The following is a 21,865-nucleotide window of genomic DNA, read 5'->3' on the forward strand; positions in this document are numbered from 1 at the left end:
GGTCATATGGTACCTCTGTGTTTAATCGTTTGAGGAACTTCCAGGCTCTTTTCCAAAGCCCTTTTCCGTGTATTATCAGTAAGCAAAGGGAATATTTTATTGCTCTTTGACTTCTGCAGAATTTTGAAATTTTACTCCTGACCAGCTTTGCAGTTTGTCTGTTAAAATGCTTCCATGCAAAAGCTGGAGGTGTCATCAGCATGCTTAGACCTTCGCTCCACAGATGTCTCATCCTCTGCGAGCACTGCGGGGCGGATCCGGGTCTTAGTCCCCAGTTTTCTCAGGAATGGAGGCATTTTCCACCAGATGCAGTGTTATTTATGGACCAAACAGCTTTTCAGATATTCTGGCTATAAGAGCAATTTTTTTTTTTTTTTTTTTGCTGGTGTTTACCTGTCATCTCACATATTAAAACATTGAGAGTTCAGATAGGAGATGGCTCACAATTTTTGTTTGCCTGAGCTGATGTCATGGTCGGCAGTAAAATGATGTCCGAATCAAGAACATGGGAAAGACCTGGGACGTTCAGTATCATCCTTTCTGATACACATCAAGAATTTTCAGCATTTTTAGAGGCCTCTACTAGCAGCCTCCACCTTCCACAGAGCTCAAGTGCCCATAATAATGTGCTGCCAAATGCACACAATAATGGGCTAAATTGTGATCCCCTAAAATTCATATGTTGAAGTCCTAACCCCCAGCACCTCACAATGTGACTGTATTTGGAGATTAGGCCTTTAAAGAGGTCATTAGGGTTAAATGAGGTCATTGAGAGTGGAGCCCTAATCCAATATGACTGGGGTCCTTAGAAGAAGAGGAGCTTAGGACACAGGCATACAGAGGAGAAACCATGTGGATGACACAGGGAGGAGAGAGCCATGTGCAAGCCAAGGAGACAGGTTCAGAAGAAACCAACCCTGCTGACACCTTGATCTTTGACATCTAGCCTCACAGAATTGTGAAATAAATGTCTGTTGTTGGAGCCCCCCAGTCTGTGATACTTGTTACAGCAGCCCAAGCTGACTAATACATGCACCCTGATGCTCCTTCACCCTGACACCCTGCCTGCTCTCCTGTCCTGCGGGCCCGATGGACAACTGCTCTCCTACCTCCCAGACCGTATCCTCTGCTTGGCTCATCCCGAAGCCTCCATTCTGGCTCCCTTTCCACTGGGCCCCACCCTGGTCCTTCTTGCTTCCCCAGGGCCAAAGAGGCCTGCTAGGTAGAAGGCACACCATGGCCCAAGTATCACCCCACAGCGGGAGGAAAAAATGCCACCGGGGGGCTCCTATCAAGACTTGAACCCCCGTTGCTCCCACTTCTCCTTTACAAGGGGAGAGTTCAGTGATTTCTTAGCACTTGTCAGGGTCCCCATTGAGGGCAGAACTGGGAAGGCCAACGGTGGACACCTTATATACAGAGATGGCTTAGATTATCCCAGCAGCATTTTCATTTCATTTAACAGAATTTGTATGTTGTGTTTTCCTCCAGGTGGTTTCTAATGTGGAAATAATTTTATATGTTGAAAAGTCTCAATATTTGCTAAGTGGAAGCTGGTGTTATTTGTTAAGTTAGGTTTATGGAGGTATAACTTACATCCAGTAAAATTTACCCTTTCTAGGTGTGCGGGTCCGTGAGCTTTGACAATGGTATGTAGTTTTTGAGGAACCACCATCTCAGTCAAGGTGGAGAATATTTTCATCACCTTCTAAAGATGCCTCATGTGTGTACCTTTGCCCAGCAATGGCTTCTGAGCAGAGGCGATTACGCGATTGAGTTGATGCTTAGGAAGGTTGAATCAGAAGCAGTTTTCAAGAAGGACTGGAAGGAAGAGTGATTATTTTTTAAGGCAGAAAAACTAGGAAAAAAATCCCACTGGCAAGCGGGAGGATGGGTGATCCTGGGCAACACCTCCTGAAGGCCCAAAGGAGGGCAGGATGCCAGAACCAGGACAGGATGGTTTTTCGTGCCATCCTCATCTCACTGGTCCCGCTAGAGGCTTCTGATGCTGCCCTCCAGTGCTTAGATAGGCACACGTTTTGAACATTCTATTATTTAAACAATCTTGCAAAAAATTACAACCATAACTCCTTCACTTAATATGGTTATTTCATATTTCTGTAATTTTTTTCTTTTTTTTTTACAAGTTTATTTTTTTTTTATTTATTTTTAGCTGCGTTGGGTCTTCGTTGCTGCATGCTGGCTTTCTCTAGTTGCAGCGAGTGGGGGCTGCTCTTCTTTGCAGCGCGTGGGCTTCTCATTGCAGTGGCTTCTCTTGTTGCAGAGCACGGGCTCTAGGTTCACGGGCTTCAGTAGTTGTGGCACGTGGGCTCAGTAGTTGTGGCTCATGGGCTGTAGAGCGCAGGCTCAGTGGTTGTGGCGCACGGGCTTAGTTGCTCTGTGGCATGTGGGATCTTCCCGGACCAGGGCTCGAATCCGTATCCCCTGCATTGGCAGGGGGATCCTTAACCACTGTGCCACCAGGGAAGTTCTGTTTTTTTTTTTTCCCTTTTAATTCATGATTTCTACCAAGTTGTGTTGACCTCTACTTACTTGACATTATTTTGCATACACTTTTCCCCCATGTATAATTTATATATTTATTTATGTTTTATTGTGGTAAAATATACATAAGACTTAGCATTTTAACCATTTTAAAGTGTATAGTACAGTGGCATTTGGCACATTCACGGTGTTGTGCAAGCGTTAGTGCTGTCTAGTTCTAGAGCATTTTCATTATCCAAAGAGGAAAGCTTATGCATTAAGCAGTCACTCCTCATGATAGTGGGCCCACCTCCCACAGCACCTGGCAACCACTAGTCTACTTTCTGTCTCTGTGGATTTGCCTACTCTGGGCATTTCATATATAGAGAATCATATATATGATTCTTTTGTGTCTGTCTTCTTTCACTTAGCATAACGTTTTTGAGGTTTATCCATTGTTATAGCGTGTATCAGTGCTTCATTCCCGTGTGGCTCAATAATATTCCATTGTGTGGATATACCACATTTTGTTTATCCATTCAGTAGCTGATAGGCATTTGCATCATTTCCACCTTTTGGCTATGTGAAGAGTGCTACTGGGAAGATTCATGTGCAAGGATTTGTCTGAGAACCTATTTTCACTTCTTTTGGGTATATACTTAGTAGTCGAATTCCTGCGTCATTTGGTAATTCATACGGTAATTCTATCGTTAACTAACTGAGGAACTGCTAACCCGTCTTCCACAGTGGCTGTACCATTTTACGTTCACAACAGCAATGTGTGAGGGTTCCAATTTCTCCAGTCCTCACCAACACTAGTTAGTTTTTGTTTTTGTTTCTGATGATAGACATCCTGGTGTGTGTGAAGTATTACTTCATTGTGGTTTTGATTCACACTTCCCTAATAAAGTGACTGTTAACATTGAGCATCTTCTCATGTGCTGGTTGGCCCTTTGTGTATCCTCTTTTGAAAATGCCTATTCAAGTCTTTTGCTTATTTTTTAATTGGATTTTTTACCTTTTTGTTGCTAAGTTGTAAGAGTTCTTCATATATTCTGGATCCTAGACCCTAATCAAATCAATGATTTGCAAATATTTTGTCACATTCTATAGGTCGTCCTTTTATGTTCTTGACAATGTCCTTTGAAGTGCAAAATTTTAAATTTTGATGAAATCCTATTTATGTATTTTTTCTTTTGTTGCCTGTGCTGTTGGTGTCATATCTTAAGAAACCATTGCCAAATCTGAAGCCATGAAGACTTACCCCTACGTTTTCCTCTGAGTCATATGGTTTTAGTGCTTCTGTTTAGGTTTTTCATCTATTTTGAATTAATTATTGTGTATAGTGTCTGGTGAGACAAGGGTCCAGTGTCATTCTTTTGCATGTGGATGTCCAGTTGCCTAGCACCATTTGTTGAAAAGACTCTTCTTTCTCCATTGAATGTTCTTGGCATCTTTATTGAAAATCATTTGACCATAGATGTATGTGTTTATTTCTGGAACTCAGTTCTATTCCTTTGGTATATAGATAGATAGATAGATAGATAGATAGATAGATAGATAGATAGATAGATAGATAGATAGATATAGTTTAAGAGTTTGTTTTACGTCTACGTATTTGTGAAATTTCTTCTGTCATTTATTTCTAGTTTCTACTGTGATAGGGAAAGATACTTTATATGAATTCAATGTTTTAAAATTTATTGAGACTTGTTTTCTGGCCTAACATATAATTTATCCTGAAGAAATTCTACGTGTATTTGCAAAGAAGGCATATTGTGCTGTTGCAGGGTGAAGGGTTCTGTGTATGTCTGGTTATGTTTAGTTGGTTTATAGTGTTGCTCAAGTCTTCTGTTTTCTTTTGATCTTCCATATAATTTCATTGTTGAAAGTAAGATATTGAAGCCTTCAGCTATTATTTTATAGTTATTTCTCCCTTCGGCTCTGTCATTTTGCATCACATAGTTTGGAGCTCTGTTTTTAGGTGTATATAAGTTTATAATTGTTATATATTCTTGATGACTGACCCTATATCAATGTATAATGGCTTGCTTTGTCTCATAGTAATTTTTGACTTAACATCTAATTTTTCTGATGCTAATATAGCTACTCCAGGTCTCTTTGGGTTTCTATTTACATGGAGTATCTTTTCCATCCTTTCACTTTCAATCTATTTGTATCTTTAGATGTAAAGTGAATCTCTTGTAGACAGCATATAGTTGGATCACGTTTTTTTAGTCCATTTTGCCAGTATCTGCCTTTTGATTAGAGAATTTACTCCATTTATGTTTAAACTAATTACTGATAAGGAAGAATTTCTGCCATTTTACCATTTGTTTCTTATATATCTTACATCTTTTTTTGTTTCTCAGTTCATCCATTACTGCCTTCTTTTGTGTTTAACTGATTTTTTTTGTAGTGTGTGATTTTGATTCCCTCCTCATTTCCTTTTCTATATATTTTGAAGTTATTTTGTTAGTAGTGACACTGGAAATTATAATTTATATCTTAAATTTATTACAGACTTGTTTGAATTAATACCAACCTAGCTTCAATAGTACACAAAAACTGCTCCTATACAACTCCATCCCTCCTCTTTATGTTGTTATTGGCACAGATTACATCTTTAAACATTGTGTGTTCATTAACATATAGTATGATTTTTCTTTTAAAAATGTTTTTCTTTTTTTACAATTGTATTAAGATATAATTGACATATACCATTTTATAAATCTAAAGCGTACAGCATAATGATTTGACTTACGTACATCATGAATTGATTACCACAATAGGTTTGTATAATGTTGTTTTATGCAATGTTTCATACAGGTTTAAAAAATGTTGATGTCTTTACACTTGCCCATCATGTCCTTGAAATGAGAGGTCAGATCAAACCTCCTTCACCTCAGCAACTTGATCTTTGTGGTACATGTGTTGAGTCCTTGGGGTGGAGCTGGAGGGGGAGTTCCTTCCTGGGCACGCAGGGGCCCAGGACCTCCTCTAGAGCACTTAGCTCTCTCCTGGAGGTTCGCCTCACCTGACAGGTGGTTCCTTCCAGGATAAAACGCCCAGTGGTGTGCAGATAGCCAAGCCTGAGAAGGTGGTGCTAGCCTGTCCTTGGAGAGAAGGTAGGTGTCACTCCCCTGTGCAGGTAGAGCCTTTCTGAGGTTTCGGGCCACGAGGGAGTGGAAAACCCACAGTTGAGGGACTCTCCTTGCACGCTTCTCCCAGCCATCCCAAGCCACCCCTCTCCTCAGCCAGTGTGGCGGCGTGGCTGGGATGGTGGCGGGCAGGTGGGGACACTGCGGGACTCTGTCCCGTCCACAGGGGTTCAGGCAGCCGCCGCCAGGCCCATCCTCTTGCCCAACCTGAAGGGCAGCTGCCTCGACCAGCCCCTGCACCGGGGGCTCCTGCACCCCACGCGGCGCCTTTGCAGCCCCTCCTCTGCTCCAGCTCCCGAGTCGTCGAAGAAGCCCAGGATGCAGGCCGACGGAGACATGTTCCCCAGCGACTGGAGCCCTCCACCTGTGAAGTTCCTGAAGCGGAGGGCCCTGCTGGCTGACAGCGGGCCCCCAGCCCAGAGGCAGGCAGGCACGGCGGGGCCTCGGGGCCTGAGGAGACTGGCCCACCAGCTGCCTGAGGAGTCAAAGCAGGAGCCCCAGGACCCAGACGCCATGGGGGGTCTGGCCTCACTGGAGGAGCGAAAGGCTGCAGCGCCAGGGGTGGACTCCCGCACCTCGGTAAGCCGGGAACTGCCCCCTTGGCCTCCTCTCCTTGCCGCCCCTCTTCAGCCACCTCTCCTTAGTCACCTCCAGGCCACCCCTTTCTGGCCACTCCTCCTCAGCCACACCCCAACTGCCCTCCTTCGGCCACCTCGCCTTGACTGTCCCTTCCTGGCCACACATACCCCGCCACCTCTCCCCAGCCCCTGGGTCCTCGTGTCTGGGAGCTTGCGCCCCCAAGGCTGGGCTGCATCTCTCCCTTTATTTCTGCTCCTGACTCCTGCTAATAAAAATGCCTGGGCTGGTGCCGTATTTGATGCCGCCCCTGTGTGGGTCCCTTCAAGGCTTTTGCAGCTCTGGTTGGGACCATGGGTCTGGGCGAGGTCAGGCACAAAGCCTCAGCTAACCGTGGTCCAGCGACCTGGGGTTCCTAAGTGGAAACTTCAGTGATGAACTTTAAGCCGGGAATAAACTGTGGTTGCTGGGAAGACTGGGGCCATTTGAGTGCCCATAGAGCCGGGAAATTTATTCTAATAGGATTTATTTATTTGTAATAGCTCAAGATTGCCAATAACCAAAATGCCAGTCACTAGGGAACTAATAAATTATGTTCTAATCATAAATCAGAATACCATGGAAGGGGTTTTTTAAAAAAAACAAAACAAAACAGAAACTATCTCTTTAGTATTGATATGGAATGACCCTGAAGACATATTGTTAACTGAAAATCAGCAAAGTACAGAATGGGGGCGTAGCGTGCTACCACCTGTGTTGAAGGAGAAAGTCTATGATGTGTTACCGTTTGCTTGTCTGTGCGTACAGTATCTCAGCACAGCCAGCAGTGAACACCTGTGGTCACCTGTGGGGAGGGACCTGGGCGGCTGGGGATGGAAGTGAGCGAGTGAATGTATTGCCTGTTCAGAAAAGTAAACAAAATAAGTAAAGGGCTTAACGTAGCTTCGGTTTTATTCTTTTTCCCTCTGTCTTTTTCTTTCTCTTTCTTGCCCATTCCCACGTGGCTTCTCCAGCTTGCCTCTGGGGGCTCCGAGTGCTACGTCAACAGCTTGGATTACCTACTGCAGGAGAAGAGGTGAGTGGGGAGGGTCCGTCATGGGGGTCTTCCTTTCTGTGGGGTTGGCAGTAATTTCATGGGTTTGTCCTCAGAGACTCAGAGCAAATTCCTCTCAGGATAAAGCAGCCGACCCCCGCCATGAGCATGCCTCCTGAGTGCCCTGTGTGCCCTGGTGAATAACGAGTGTGCAGAACAGTAGCGCGTCAAAGGGCAGCATCTCTGAGGCAGAGAGCCCCGGACCCTCACCACGCACAGAGCCCTCGTTCCGGTTCTCTCTCCACCTCGGCGCTATTCTGCCCAGTTCATGCCAGTTTAGGGCTTGCTCAGCTCCCACTGAGCGAAGCGGAAGAGGCACACTGCTTTGATGCCGAGGCGCACGGCCTGATGACTGACTCGACGGTGACGGAGGTGGAGTGGGAGGGGTGGGGGCTAAGGTGCCAGCTTTTCCTGCGCCCTGCCCCGCGCCGTCACCTGAGCACGCTTTGCTCGTTATTCCCTAGCGCTTGGTCTAGTTCACCTGCCCTCCCCCCGGGGATTACGGTGAGCATGTCTCACGTGGAAGTTGGTTTCTAAAGGCAAAAGTCACATCCCATCAGAACTGGAAATCCCTTAGGGAGGCGGAGGTGGGGATGGAAACCAACCCCGGTGCTCTTTCTTTACTGGAAAGCGGGTGCCGTGGTTGACTTGCACTGAGGGCCCACTTAGTGGTGAAGACACTAGAATCCTGCTCCTCCATTGCGCGCGCGGACTGGGGCCGGGATGTGGCGGGCTTCACCCCTGGGCTTGCGCCTTGATGCCCGGGAGCACGTTGCCCACAGGCTTATCCTTCTGTGTTCTCGTCCCTTCTCGGGTGCTGTTTTTGCTCATTGTGTGCACACTCACTTTGCGGAAGCGAAGAGGCGGTGCTGCTGTCTGACGCTTGGGTTCTTGCCGGAATGACATCTCACTGGTCTCAGTTTTTCCCAATTCCCAGCCCATGCTCTTGCCCCGCAAGAGGGGGTTAAATACACGTGTGGGATGAATGATTGTTTTCTCCCCTGTGTCTATTCCTGACCCCACCCCAGAGTCATCTTCCTCCTCTGGGCTCTTAATAGCCCATGAGTTTTGTTGCTGTTGTTTATATTTTTTCCTAACCAGAGGGTAAGTTAGGGAAGGGGCCGTGTCTGTATGTGTGCACGGTATCCAGCTGTAAGTATATTAGATACTCAGAAGTGTCAGCAGGAAAGTGAACACGCGTGGGGAGCTACCCGCTCCTCAACGCCTGGTATGGGAAGGTTCCTGCTGTGCGCTGTGCCCTGTGCCAGGCACCGGATATACAGATATGATGGTGAGCCCCGCTCACCTGCAGTTGAACGCAATGATTCTAGTATTTCCCGCGCTGTAAAGCTGCTATGGAGGGGCCTGGAACGGTGGCATCTAACTTAGCCTGGGAGTCAGGACAGGCTCCCGGAGGGGGTGGGGGCGGTCCTTGTCCTTGGACCTTGGAGGATAAGCGTTGGGAGGGCAGCAGGAGTGACCACACATGTAAAGGCAGGAAGGACAGACCGTGCCTCTCCTGGCTGGCTAGGACTGGAATTCTCGGTGCCAGAGTGTGGGGAGTGGACAGAGCAGGAGACGCGGCCGAGATGAGAACGGGAGCCTCATGAACACAGGGTCGAGTCGTGGGTGAATTTTAAGCAGGTCCTGATGTGTTTTGCCACGTGCTTCAGAGAGTGTGCTCAGGCTGCGTTATGGAGAATGGATGGGAAGCGTGGAGGGGGCGGGGATAGGGTGAATGGTGATGAGACGGGGCCTCGGGGAGCTCCCGTGGGACCTGCTGCCCTGGCTGGCTGGGGCCTGTGTAGGGAAGAGGAATTGAGAATTGGGCGCGCCATGTCAGAAGGACTGGCCACGTTTGGCTGGAAATCATCCATCTAGTGGCTGGCTCAAAGCATCTGAACCCAAGACAGGCTGGGCTGGAGGCAAAGCCTTTGAGAACTGAGGACCAGTGGGCAAAGCCAGGGTGAGCACCCGGAGGGCAGGGTGAGGGCCCGGGGGGGCTCCCAGGGCTCCCTCAACAGCCGGAGGGAACAAGGACGCAGAAGGCCAAGCGGGGACTGGTGCCCCCTTGGGGTTTGTGTGTGGCAGGAGGTGAGGGAGCCGGGCTCCAGCAAGATGATGGTCGGCCCACAGGGCCTCTGGTGGGGCCGATTGAAAAGGGAAGTGAGGCGCTCAGGCCTAGAGGGAGAAAACGGACTCAGGGGCAGGGCAGGTGCAGTAGGGAAGGAGCAGGCCCTGGGGGGCTGCCACTTGGGGCTGGAGAGGCAGGTCCGGGGGAGCCACGGGCACAGGGGCTGCTCCTGGTCAGTGTGGCTCGACCCGGGAGGAGCAGAAGTGCTAGGCCCTGTCCCTGCTGTGTTAAAAAGCGAGCAAAGGCCAGAACGAAGTACACAAACAAAGGTGCGTTTGAAGTTGGGTACCGTAAACTGTCTTCTTTCAGGCAGCACAGCCGATGCAGTGCAGTCCCTCCCCCGCCCCAGGAATCTAAGTTTGAGAGCTTTGTGCAGGGAGACAGGGCTCCGGGCTCCCTGGTCCCCGTGCCTAGGCCTTGCTGTGCCCAGGGAGGCCCCTGCCGCCCAGTGACGGGGCCGGATGAGCAGGCACTGCACTGACCCTGTTGTCACCTCTCACCTTCTGGCAGGGAACAGGCCCAGGAGCAGGAGCGAGAGAAGCTGCTTCTGCAGGACTGTCTTGACCTCAACTCCTTGGATCTTGATGAAGATGAAGTGCCGCTCACACCAGAGCACAGGTGCGGGGAGTGGGCACAGGGTGGGGGCGGGGGGAGCCGTGCACCCACTCGGGGCCAAGTCCCCACACCCGCCTCTCCAGGCAGAGGGTTTCAGAGCTCACCTGCCCTTGGTTTTGGATGGTTTCAGCCGCGATTTGTGTGCTGTTGATGAGTTCTCAGCCCACATCCTTCTCTTAATCCCACATCTGTTCATTGATTCGAGAAGCATTTATTCACCTACTGTGTGTCAGCGTCTAGTGGAGAAGCATTTATTCACCTACTGTGTGTCAGCGTCTAGTGTGGGCCTTTGAAGACACAGAGGTATAAAATACGGCCTGCTCTTCCCCAGTTGTCTGCCCAAACGTGTGGAACCAGGTCTCAAACTACAGTCTGAATGAACACTGACTTTAAACGGGAAAATACAGCCACGTGACATTTTCTGTCTTCCCCTGTGTGGGAAAGGAAGGCGGCTTCTGTCAGAGCTGTCGTCTGGGCCGGAGTCTGCTGGCCCATTGGCTGGAGGGAGGGCTGGAGTCATCTGTACCACGGAGTCTCGGCGATACCTGAGGACCACAGTTGAATTCATCTTCAGGGTACCCTGTTATCCACGCATCCATTTGTCCGTCCGTCTGTCCACCCATCCGTTAAACATCTGTTATGTGCCAACTTTGTGCTAGGCTCTGTGCAGACTCCGGGGATACAGCAGGAAGAGAACCAGGCAGAGGTCTCTGCCCCCGTGTTGCTCGCCGTCAGGGCGGGGAGACCACCAATGCACACGGTGAATGAAGGAAGCTGTGTGACAAGTGCTCATGAGAAAGGAGAGAGTGGGCAGGGGGCGTCAGCAGTGCTGGGGGGGCTGGAAGATTCGGAGGAGGGGTCAGGGAAGGCCTGAGTGGCTGACTTTTCAGCAGAGCCCTGAAGATGCTGAGAGGGGGCCCTGGGAGGGCCTTGCGGCGGCAGCAGTGAGGGGAGAAGAGGTCAGGGAGGCCGCGGGAAGCTGCCGCTTCATCTGAACAGGGTGGAGGGTAGACTCGGGGGGGCGCCGTGGTAGTAATCCCGGAGAAGTCAGGGCCGGGTGGTGAGGAGGAGGCAAACTCTGGGTACGTTTTCAGGGTAGAACCGAGGGGGTTCGCTGACGAGCTGGATGGAGGCTCTGGAAGAAAGAGAGGAATCAGAGGGACCCCGGGGATTTGGGCCTGAGCAGCCAGAAGGTCGGAGTTGTGTTTAATGGAGGCGGGCTGAGTGCCGCACACTGGGGGGTGACAGGCACGGGCACAAGGGTTCACTTGGGGGACCCCCGGGGTGAGACCAAGACAAGGACGCCCTTGTCTAAGAGAGGCCAGCTTGGGAATCACCATGTATAGGTGACATTTAGAGCTGCAAAACCAGATGAGATCAGCCGGGAGCCCGGCACAGAGAGAAGGGCAGGGGCCGGAGGGCACAACGGAGAGGTCATGGTGACCCTGACAGGAGCAGCCCTGGGGGGCGACTGGGGGCGAGCCTGCCTGAAATAGGTTCCGAGGAGAACGAGAGGAGACGGCAAAAGAGAAGACGGGGCAGCAGCCGAGGGGGAAAGTGGAGCGAGGACAGATCTGTGTGTCTGCCTTCCTTTCCTTTCGCCCCTCCCCCGCTCAGGCCCTGCGTGCCCCCATGTGACTCGGGGCAGGCTGGTCCACGCACCCTGGATTGCCTGCCCGTCCGGGTGACCTTATTCAGGTCCCAGCCGTGATGGTCTGCTGTGGGTGCTCAGGCTGAGTCAGCCTTCTGCACCCACTCACCGAGGGGCGTGAGCGATGACCCACAGACACCTGGGGGCCCCCACTCTCAGGACCCCCAGATGGTTCCCACCGTCACTGATGCCCAGAGAGGATCCCACGCAGCACCTTGGCGGCCCGTGCGCTTTTTTTCTCAAGTCTTTCTGCTAACTGTCTTTGGACTTGATCGGGGATCAGCAGACTTTCTGTAAAGCCTGTGAATAGTAAACATGTCAGGCTTTGAGGACCATGCAAGCCTGTCGGCGGCTACGTGCCTGTGCTGCCATGGCGGGAAAGCACCCGTCAACCACGTCCGCCATCCGTAACCGGCGAGCCTGCCTGTGTCGCACTGAGACCTCGTTTACGGAAACGGGCGGGCGAGAGGAGGCCACAGCCTGTGTGAAGTTGCCGGCCCCTGGCCCGGATTAGGGGACGCCTGTCTCCTAACTGGTCCCCGTTTGCACACGCTGCCCCAGGGGCAGGGAGAGGGTGCCTCGCGGTCTCACGATGGCTCCCTGCAGAGCATGAGGACTGAATGGAATCAGCGGCTTTGGGCCAAAGGCCTTGGTGGCACCACGAGTGATGAAGCAGTTTTCTATGTCAGGGGCCCTGGATTCGCTTCCCAGGTTCCCCGCTCACTGGATGGATAGCCTTGGAAGTAAACGTTTTGAGACATCTCTGTAGCCAGAATAATCTTTCTAGCTCTTTGCCTTTCTCCTGAGTGCATCCAGGATTCTGGAAGCTATGGCCTGGATGTTTTGAAAATTCCCCACAGAGAGGGAGTTATCTGGCCATACGGTGTTCCAGGCTATGAAATTGCTGATAATTTTCTGGGCACGTGACCTTTTCAAGTAGTACTTTGAGAAAGTCTTTTTTGACAGCAGCCACTGAGGTGGTCGTTTTGATGTGGGATCATTTTGATGGGACAATTCAGTTCTCTGCTTCAAAGAAAATTACTCACTGATGTGCAAAGCCAGCAGCCTCTTCCATCCCTGAATGGGGCCGGGGGTGGGATGGGGGGGTGCCAGGCAGGGGTGTGGGTCTGGGAGGGGTGAGGCCGAGGCTGGGGGCTGGCTACCATCTGGCGGGCAGGTCGCCTGTGACCAGGAGTCACGTGACTACCACAATTGCGCATCAGAGAAAGGCCCCCAAGCATCCTGAGCAGATCATTTGCTGCTCCGCGGACTGCTTGCGTCTTGAATAGACAATGTCCTATATTCTCTGTTCCTTAAAGTTAAAAGACCTTATGTGTGTGCTGGGGCAGGGGAGGGGAGGATATTTATACCACAGCATCATCCTTTATCCTCAGTTCTGGGCTGCACAGGAAATCCTCAATTAGATGCGAGAGAGTCATCTCAGAGTTCTTAATAATGCACATACATTATAGTTAATATCACAGAAGTCCCTTTGAACGATGGTTTGGGGGACAGGATCTGAGACCTTTTTACAGATGAGCCTAGTTCTTACAAACTTCTAATAATTTATACCTTTCTTAAAATTATGAAAACAACGTAGGGAACCGTAGATAGCCAAAAACTCAAAGAGCAAAGAAATTAACAGAACAGAAAATTGTTTCACCATTTGTGGGGTGATTTGCCAAGGCTGCTTCCAAAGGCTGCGGGATCAGAATCTCCGCAGTTTTCCGACGTCATTCCCATTCATTGTGCCATTTCATCCTTAGGATGACCCTCCTGACCTTGGGTCACTTGGCCAGAGAGTGACAGGTTTCCCCTGGCCAGCTGGTGGGCCGCCAGCTCTGCACCTCCCCTTCCAGTGCCGGCCACTCGGTCCCAGATCCTCGCGGAGTCCCTGGCAGTGTCCCCTCCGGGTTCACTGCCTCAGGGCCTGGCTGAGAACCTGGGTATGGGCCTTCCTCTGGTGAGGGGGTGGGGGGTGCAGTGCCTGTGGCTCGTTTTATTTTGTTATTTTTATTGTTAAGTGTATGTTATGTTACTGCAAAATCAAGCCGCACACAGTTGCGTGAAATAAACAGGAAATGTCTCTTCTTCCTTCCCCTCCCCCATCCCATTCCCTAGGGACGACCCCAGACCTCGGTTGGGCGCGTCAGATGTGTGTGTGTGGGGGGTGTTGCCTGTGTCTAAGAACGTGCGTGTGCACGTCTGTGTGTTGACTTGCACGTGCGCACGCGCGCGCGCACACACGCACCTCCTATTCTGCAACTTGCTATTTTCACCCACTGCATACTGCGCCCAGGGGATCATTCCATCCTGCGTGTGGTGCAGAGATCTGCCTCATTCTTAGGAACCCTCTTCACCGCCTCCCTTAGAAGCGTGCCCATCGAGTCGGAATGTATCCCCTCTCTTTCTCCCCGTTTCTTCCCTGTCCGTGCAGCCCAGCTCTGATCCGCTAAATGAGACTCTCAGGGCAGCACGGGCCTGGGTGTCTGCATTTCGCAGGCTCCCTGGAGAGTCCTCCTGCTTACAGGAGCTCGAGGACGCTGCTCAGAGGGAGAGTCCAAGCAGTCCAAGCCGGGGAGGGTCCTCCCATCGTCGAGGCACCGTGTGGCAGCTCTGAGGCTGGTCCCCTTGCTGGAGGGCATTGCCGTGATCCCGTTAACACTTTTCCTGGCCTTGCAAGGCCAACCCACGCCTGACTCATCCATCAGCCCCTGGCCCTCGCAGTCTTGGGCTCTCAGTGAAAGTCTGAACACAGCCCATGGGTGGGGCGGGATTTGGGACCAGGATTCTGGCTCCTGCACTAAGGCCCTGAGGGAGGGGTTGGGGTCTGACAGAGGGTGGGAGGGGGCAGGGCTCCTCCGTCTGCATCTCTCGGGCTCCCCCTCCGTCAGCAGGTGGCGCCGTGTCCCTGGGCTGGTCCCCACCAGGCCGGGGCTGCAGGGCGGGGGGGGGCGGGGGGGGGGCAGCCATCTGGCCCTCCCTGGCCTCCCTCCAGGCTGCAGACCAGGTGTGCCTGCTGACGGCCGGCTCCCCCGCCCCTTGCTTTGCCAGGAAGCTGGTGGAGAGGTTCTCCGTGTCAGTGCAGGCCATCCCAGCAGCACATCCAGGCGAGACTGTGTTTCTACCCCGGCATCACCCTCTGCCCTGCATCCTGGACTGTTCACACCTGAAGCCACAGAGCCCGCTGGAAGAGCTGTTCCTCAGGTAAACGTGGGTGCGGCATTACCAGGCCCCTCCCTCAGGGAACCCAGCGGTAAGGACCACCCCAAGCGAGGCAAGCCAAAGCTGTGTTTTGCCAATTTGGATATGTCAGCTTTTAGGGGAACAGATGAAATGGCGCACGTCTACTTATAATATTTCATTTACTAATTTAGACGTACACACTTTAAAAAATCTTGCATTACAGCAGACATTAGGCATCTGTTCTGTGGTTGTGTTGCCTCTTACTCCCCCATGCCCCAGTTTTCATGGAACGGCTCTGGTCACACCCATCATACATGCCTTTGGGGTTATGTCTCCGTCAACACTGGAGCCACTTTCCCGGCCATCCAGCAGTTCTCCAGAGCCTGTCATGGCCACTTCCTCCTCCTCCTCGGGTCTGTGTGTGATGCTGTACCCCAACCCCGGGTACGCTCTGTATAACGTTAGGACAGGCCACCTGGTCCTCCTCTCGTTAGAAGCTGTTCATGGGCAATTATCACATAACCCCTGACTATGTTGATTTGTCAGGGGATTTTTGAAAACTTTACCACAATACCGCGCAGCACTTGCAACTGTGAGTTCACATGTCTAAGAATAAGAGAGAGAGAAAGCGTGCAGGATACAGTGCAACGGCCCTCCAGGGGGCTGGTGCCCTGCTGGGCCTTGGCGGCTGAGGGGATGGAGGAGAGGCCACCAGCACCACCACCCCCCGCAACCCCTGCCCCAGCCTGTAAGCCACGTGGAGGTTGGGGCCCCATTAGCCCTTGAATGCAGGAATCTTGTTCTCTTTTCCAGCTAGTCCATCTTATTTTATAATAGAAAGATAACAATGTTTTGATGTGTTTCCTTTAAAACTCTTTATCATGGGAAGTTTCAAACATACATAAAAGTAGAGTGTACCTCCATGTACCCATCACTCAACATCAACCAACTCAAAGCCAATCTTGGTTCATCTCTACCCCTGCTCCACTAACGTTGTCCCCTCGGGATTATTTTTAAGCAAATCCCAGACACATACAATTTAATTCTGTAAGTACTTCAGTCTGTGTCTCTAAAAGACTCTATCTTTAGACAAAACTTCAATACATTATTACACCTAAAAAATATAGGAATTTCTTAGTAGCATTAATATCAGTCAGCATTCAGATTTCCTTGATTGTCTTTTAAGTGTTTTTTAATATGTTGTTGAAATCAGAATCCAAACAAAGCCCAAAAGTTGCAAGTAGACAAAGAAACGTTAATGGTGAAACTGTATCCCATGGCCTTGATGCCCTAACGTATCTAACCATTTTCCTCATTTTTCTCAACATAGAGGTTGTTTCCAACTCCCCCCCCACCCGCCCGCCACCACTGTAAACAATGTGGTAGAGAGTATCCTTATACAGACGTATTTTGTCTGCAGTTCTGGAATAGATCCCTGGATGTGACGGGAGGTGATTGGGTCTGAGGGTATGCATATTGGTAAAAGTTCCTATTGCCAAATTGAAACTATTTCTAATAAAGAGATGATGAAAAGGGAAAAAGGAATGAAGAGAAAGAAGAAAGATAGTGGAGCTGGAGGAAGGAGAGGGACAGAGCACGGCTGGGCAGGGGAGGAGATAAGAGGGGAAAGGCAGGCGGCTTCCTGAGCTGCTTCTCCTCAGGCTTTGTGCCAACAGCAGGTTTTCTGTCCCAGGCTGGATGGCCGGCAGGAAGTGTTGGACAGATGAGATGGCCTGTGGTGCGGTGGCCTGGGATCCGAGCGGCTGTGCCAAATGGGGCCAGGTGGCCAGCCAGCTTCCCTGGAGCAGGGAATCCAGACCCTGCGCCCTCAGGTTTGCTCACGAAGCAGAGCAGAGATGGGGCTGCAGGGCCTGGTTCGCGGGGCTTCCTGGAGGAATGCCCGCGCCCTGCCCGCGGCCAGGTCAGGGGGCGCCTGCCATGCACTGGGGAAGGGCCACTTCCCGAAGGTCACCCTTTAGCCTGGGGATGGGGGGGGTGGTCATCCTTTATTTCCTGTTTGTGCCAAGGACTTCAAGCCCAGACACAAGAGTGAGGGTTACTTGCTAGCCGTTCAATAATTATCCCGTTATGTGCAGCCGGAAGCACGAAGATGGAGGAAGAAGAAAATGTTACTTGATCTCTCAAAGAACAGTATGGTTCAATTTCTCATCGGGGGAAAAGTGAACAAACACTTTGTGAGATTTCAGGTGACTTTTATTCTCCTCATTAGACTCGTCTGTATTTTCCACACTTTCTGTGATAAACACGTATCGTTTTTATCATTAGAGGTTTGGGGGGAAAAGTGAAGGAGATTTTTTAAAAATCACTTCTTGAAGTAGATTTGCTTCTTCTTGCTGTTCGGTGAAGAGGGATATTGTCTTTCTTTCCACTGTACAAAGTGGGAAATCTTGGCACAGGTTAAGCCAGCAGTTTGTCTCAGATTGCGGAGCAAGGGAGGGCGCCGGGCCTGGTCCTCCCGGCTCGGACCTACACAGGTTTACATGCAAGAAATCTCCTCCCAGAACCTACAGCTGTGGGACTGGAGGTGGCCCGGGCCATCCTCTCTCGTTTGTCACCCGGCTGGACGTGTGACCTCAGGTCGGTTCCCTGGGACCAGAGTCACATGCTGTGACAGATGCTGGTACCAGGGGCTGAACTTTTTCCTCCTCCTCCAATCCCCCGCCATTCCCGAGTGGAAAAGCTGTAGGACGTGCGCCCACAGGCAGCTCCAAGGCAGGAGCCAGTGCCATGGGGGCGGGGGGTGGGGCGTGGAGATTGCCCACTGAAGTACCCTGGGCCCCCCCGGGCCCCCGCAGTGTGTGCGGGAGCGTCAGGACCCATGTCTGTCCTCTGGGTGCACCGGCCGCTCTCCCCGTGAGGTGTTTGCAGTGTGTTCTCGGGGTACCTGATACACCGGCGGGGACCTCCCTCCGCGATGGCTTCAGTGGGCAGGGAAGGGGGTGGTGGGTCGGAGCTTCACGGTGTGAAGGATGCACACGCACCGGACCTCCGCGAGGCCCAGGCCCCAGCTCCTGTTTTGCCAGGGGAAAGCCCGGGTGAAGTAAATCCGGCAGTTACAGAGTGTGGACGGGGCTGGGCCGCCCAACCGGCTGCGCCTGCCTCCAAGATCCAGAGCCAGCAGAAGTGGCCAGCTGGGTTGTTGCTGGGATCCCTGGGCTGCTAACCAGCGTGGCGCTCACTGATGGTTAAACAAAGGAAGGAAAACGAAGAGGAGCGGGGATGAGTGCCTGGACTGCTGTCTGTTGCTGTTCTTTTCCTCGGCGTTTCACTTAAGCTAACATTTGAGTAGCCTGGCAAAGGCGCGGAAGCTGATTCTGTATAAATAACGGCACTGGCTGTTTATCTCTCTGCCATCACTTGGGATTCCTGAGGCATTTAGAGACTTCGCCCTCTGGGACGGCTGCCCATAAAATAGACGAGAGATGGGGGCTGGAGGGGTCCTGACATGGGCCTTATCAGGAACCCACCGTCCAATCAGAAGGTCGGAGCTCCGCCAGGGAGCCCGACCTGCTGACCCAGGCCGGGGCCTTTGTTCTGTGTGGTTCCCCTTTTGGGCTGACCCCCCCCTTGCCGCGGTGGCTGGGGATTAGCGCATTCTGACTGTGGCCGCTCCTTGTCCGGGTGGGGACCCCCCCCCCCCGCCCCCGGGATCCTCGGGATTGGCAGCCGGGGCTTCGCGCTCAGCTGGGCCCGCCTGGCATCTGCTGCCCAGCAGGAGGCTCTGCTCCTCCCCTTCTTGCTCCACGACATTCTGACATTCTCAGGATGACTTCTGACCTTGACCTTGGCTTTGCCACAAGCACAGGCACCCACCTGGACCCGGCGTCAGCATTCTTGGCTTGTGGACACGCCGTGGATTTGTGTAAATCTGACAACAGTTGATTCCGTAACCCGTGGTGCTTGAGTTTGCAGCGCACACACCTGCCGCCCGCTTCCCTTCTCCTCCAGGCCTCCCCACGTGCTGCTGTGCAGACTCTCCTCCTGCCTCAGATCAGGGCAGTGTCTGCACGCCAGGCCCATCCCCACCCTTCCCCGAAGCGGGAGGTTACTTCTGCCGCCGGCCTGTCCTTCCACTGAGTGGCGACGAGGCAAGGCAGCGCTGCCTGCCCTCACACCGAGCAGGCACGGAGGAGGCTGCTCGCATCTCATCTAGCTGCCGGCACAGGATTCCTTGAAAGCCATTCGCTTCGAGGCGCAGCAGCCGGACAGTGCCCTTTCGGCGTATCTCCAGCTCCTGGTGTTACAGACTAAGCCTAGCTCAGCAGCAGTGAACTCCAAGGCAGACTGATCATTTCTCTGGCAGAAACTGCACTGCAGAGTGGCGTAGCAGAAGGGAGACATTGTCACCCAAGGGGTATCTCTCCCTCTGAGCAGCAGTCGGAAATGTGTTTATCTGAGCCTACAGGGGCTTGTACAATCAATTCCCCTACTGAGAAGCTGGCGGGTGCCCCCCCCCGCCCCCCGAGCAGAATGCCAGAGCCAGAGCCAGAGTCTCCTAGAGTCCCCGGAGCGCCAGCCTCCTTACCACATGGCCCCTGGCCAGGTCCTGCCACTTTGCGAGGCCCTCCAGACACGGTGTGCTTGGGTATCGTCTGTGTTCGGGGTGCTGTGCTTGAACCACGCATGCATCGCGGGGGTCACTCCATGGAAGTATCCGTGTGACTGGCCGCGGGGAGCAGAGTGGTGTGTGCCAGCAGCCCTGGGGCACGCACATGTTTGTATGTACAAATAAAGGACTGTTTTAGAACGGCCAGCTTCACAAGCACAAGAACAAAGCTGCTTTCTCCTCTGAACCTAAATGATTTGAAAAAAAAAAAAAAAGACATATACGATTTGTAAATTGCCTGGATATACTCAAGCAGACAGCAGCTTGGCTCCGGGGAGAATCTTTGTTTTGGAGTATTCTGTTCCTGGCAGATTAAAATATGATGATCTTTTTAAAAAGGAGAGGAGGGGGTTGGGCCGACCGAGGAAATTTCTCTCTAGAGTCATGACTTTAAATGCTGTCTGAAAAGTTCTTTGCCTGGATTTGGCCATTAAAAAAGAAGAACAAACATGAAGTTACTTTTTCTTCATTTTCTGGAATCCTTATTAATGGCCTTTAGGACTTTATCTAGAAAGAGAGCAAAGAGGCATTCAGCAAACACGGACAGAACAGGAGAATCCTACCCCACACCCAGCCTCCACGGGACGCCCAGGAGGACAAGAGGGCGATGAAGTCCAGCCAGCCCCTCTGAAACGAAGCACCTTCCGCCAGAGGCCCTAAAACCACACAAAATATATCAACTCCTCGTGGTACAGGGCCCTGGGATCCTATGGGTCCAGATGATCTATCGGGGCAACAGTGTACTCAAACCAGGGCTCCTCTCCACACCAGCAGCTCCTGGCGGGAGGGAAAGGCCCCACCGGATCCAGTGGGGAATGGAATCTCAGGTTAGGGCGCCGGGAGCATGGAGAGTCTGAGCGCCCTTCCCCCTTGGCCCTGGGACCGTCGCTGCTCACGTGGTTTCCAAAGAGTCCCACGTGGCACCCTTGGTGGTTATTTCCTTCCCCAAACTTCCCCGTCTTGGGCCCCTTTCTGTTACTTTCCCATCTTCTCAGGTGTCCCCTTTGTTTCGGAAAAACACAAGACGGGGCAGACACGCTCTGTGTAACCAGACCCCGGATGCTGGCTCCACGTGGGCCCCACCGGTAATTCTGTCCGCCCGCTGCAGCCCGGAGCCCTCAGCTAAAAGGTGCGACTCCCAGGCCCTCTCCTCATTGCAACTCAGGTCCTTTCACAACCCTGGTAAATACCTCAGTTTCCTCCCACCCCCCGTCAAATGGGAAGGACAAACTGTATTCCTCATTGTGTGTTTAAAACACTGTGAAGGGGGCTTCCCTGGTGGCGCAGTGGTTGAGAGTCCGCCTGCCGATGTGGGGGACGCGGGTTCGTGCCCCGGTCCGGGAAGATCCCACGTGCCGCGGAACGGCTGGGCCCGTGAGCCATGGCCGCTGCGCCTGCGCGTCCGGAGCCTGTGCTCCGCAACGCGAGAGGCCGCAGCGGTGAGAGGCCCGCGTACCGCAAAAAAAAAAAAAAAAAAAATGCACAGTCAAGGGGCTTCCCTGATGGCGCAGTGGTTGAGAGTCCGCCTGCCGATGCAGGGGACGCGGGTTCGTGCCCCGGTCCGGGAAGATCCCACGTGCCGCGGAGCGGCTGGGCCCGTGAGCCGTGGCCGCCGAGCCTGTGCTCCGCAGCGGGAGAGGCCACAACAGTGAGAAGCCCGCGTACCGCAAAAAAAAAACAAAAACGAAAAAAAAGAACACTGTGAAGGGAGTTCCCTGGCAGTCCAGTGGTTGGGACTTAGTACTTTCACTGCCGTGGCCCGGGTTCGATCCCTGGTCGGGGAACTAAGATCTCTCATGCCGCACGGCGGGGCCAAAGAAAAACCAAAACCAACCAAACAAAAACAAAAACCCCGCTGCGACATGTGTTCGTGGACAGCAGATGATTCTGATGGTGCCACGGGTTGTTTTACCTTCCAGCGGGTGCTTGCCCCAGGGCTCCACCAGCAGTTTTGCCCAGAGCGGTGACTGACATGCTTCTAGCATCCCGGTGAAGCGGAAATCTGAACCCTCCCCCCAAACCCGGCCTCGCCGAGACAGGCGTGTTGAGAAGGCTCCCTCCCTGACCTCGCCCCTCTGTCCCTTTGCTCCCACAGCTCCCCGCCGGCCCAGCAGCTCTCCTTCCTGCGCAGCGGCCTCCTGAGCAGCCTCTACCTGTCCTCGGGCCACCGCCTTGTACCCCTGCTCCGGTGGCTGTTCCAGGTGAGGACCGCGGCCTGCCGCCAGGTGGCGGGAGCGTGCCGGCACAGCAGCCAGGGCAGGGCCGCTGGCAGGAGGGGCTGGGCAGCCACCCTCTTCGGGCCTTGGGTGCTGCTGGGTTTGTCCCAGCTGAGGCTGGA

General features: G+C 52.4%; 1 protein-coding gene across 1 annotated transcript in view; it reads left to right on the forward strand.

The window, feature by feature from the left end:
• The first annotated feature begins 1,089 nt into the window (after positions 1–1,089).
• Positions 1,090–21,865, forward strand: part of FAM178B (family with sequence similarity 178 member B) — an 89,086-nt gene continuing 68,310 nt past the window's right edge. Inside the window, 7 exon segments of the mRNA XM_059079646.2 lie at positions 1,090–1,119; positions 5,543–5,612; positions 5,812–6,206; positions 7,235–7,296; positions 9,959–10,066; positions 14,769–14,921; positions 21,623–21,728. Coding sequence (XP_058935629.1) covers positions 1,090–1,119; positions 5,543–5,612; positions 5,812–6,206; positions 7,235–7,296; positions 9,959–10,066; positions 14,769–14,921; positions 21,623–21,728 — 924 coding nt within the window.

This window comes from Kogia breviceps, chromosome 11 (assembly GCF_026419965.1).
Source record: "Kogia breviceps isolate mKogBre1 chromosome 11, mKogBre1 haplotype 1, whole genome shotgun sequence".
Classification (NCBI taxonomy): Eukaryota; Metazoa; Chordata; class Mammalia; order Artiodactyla; family Physeteridae; genus Kogia; species Kogia breviceps.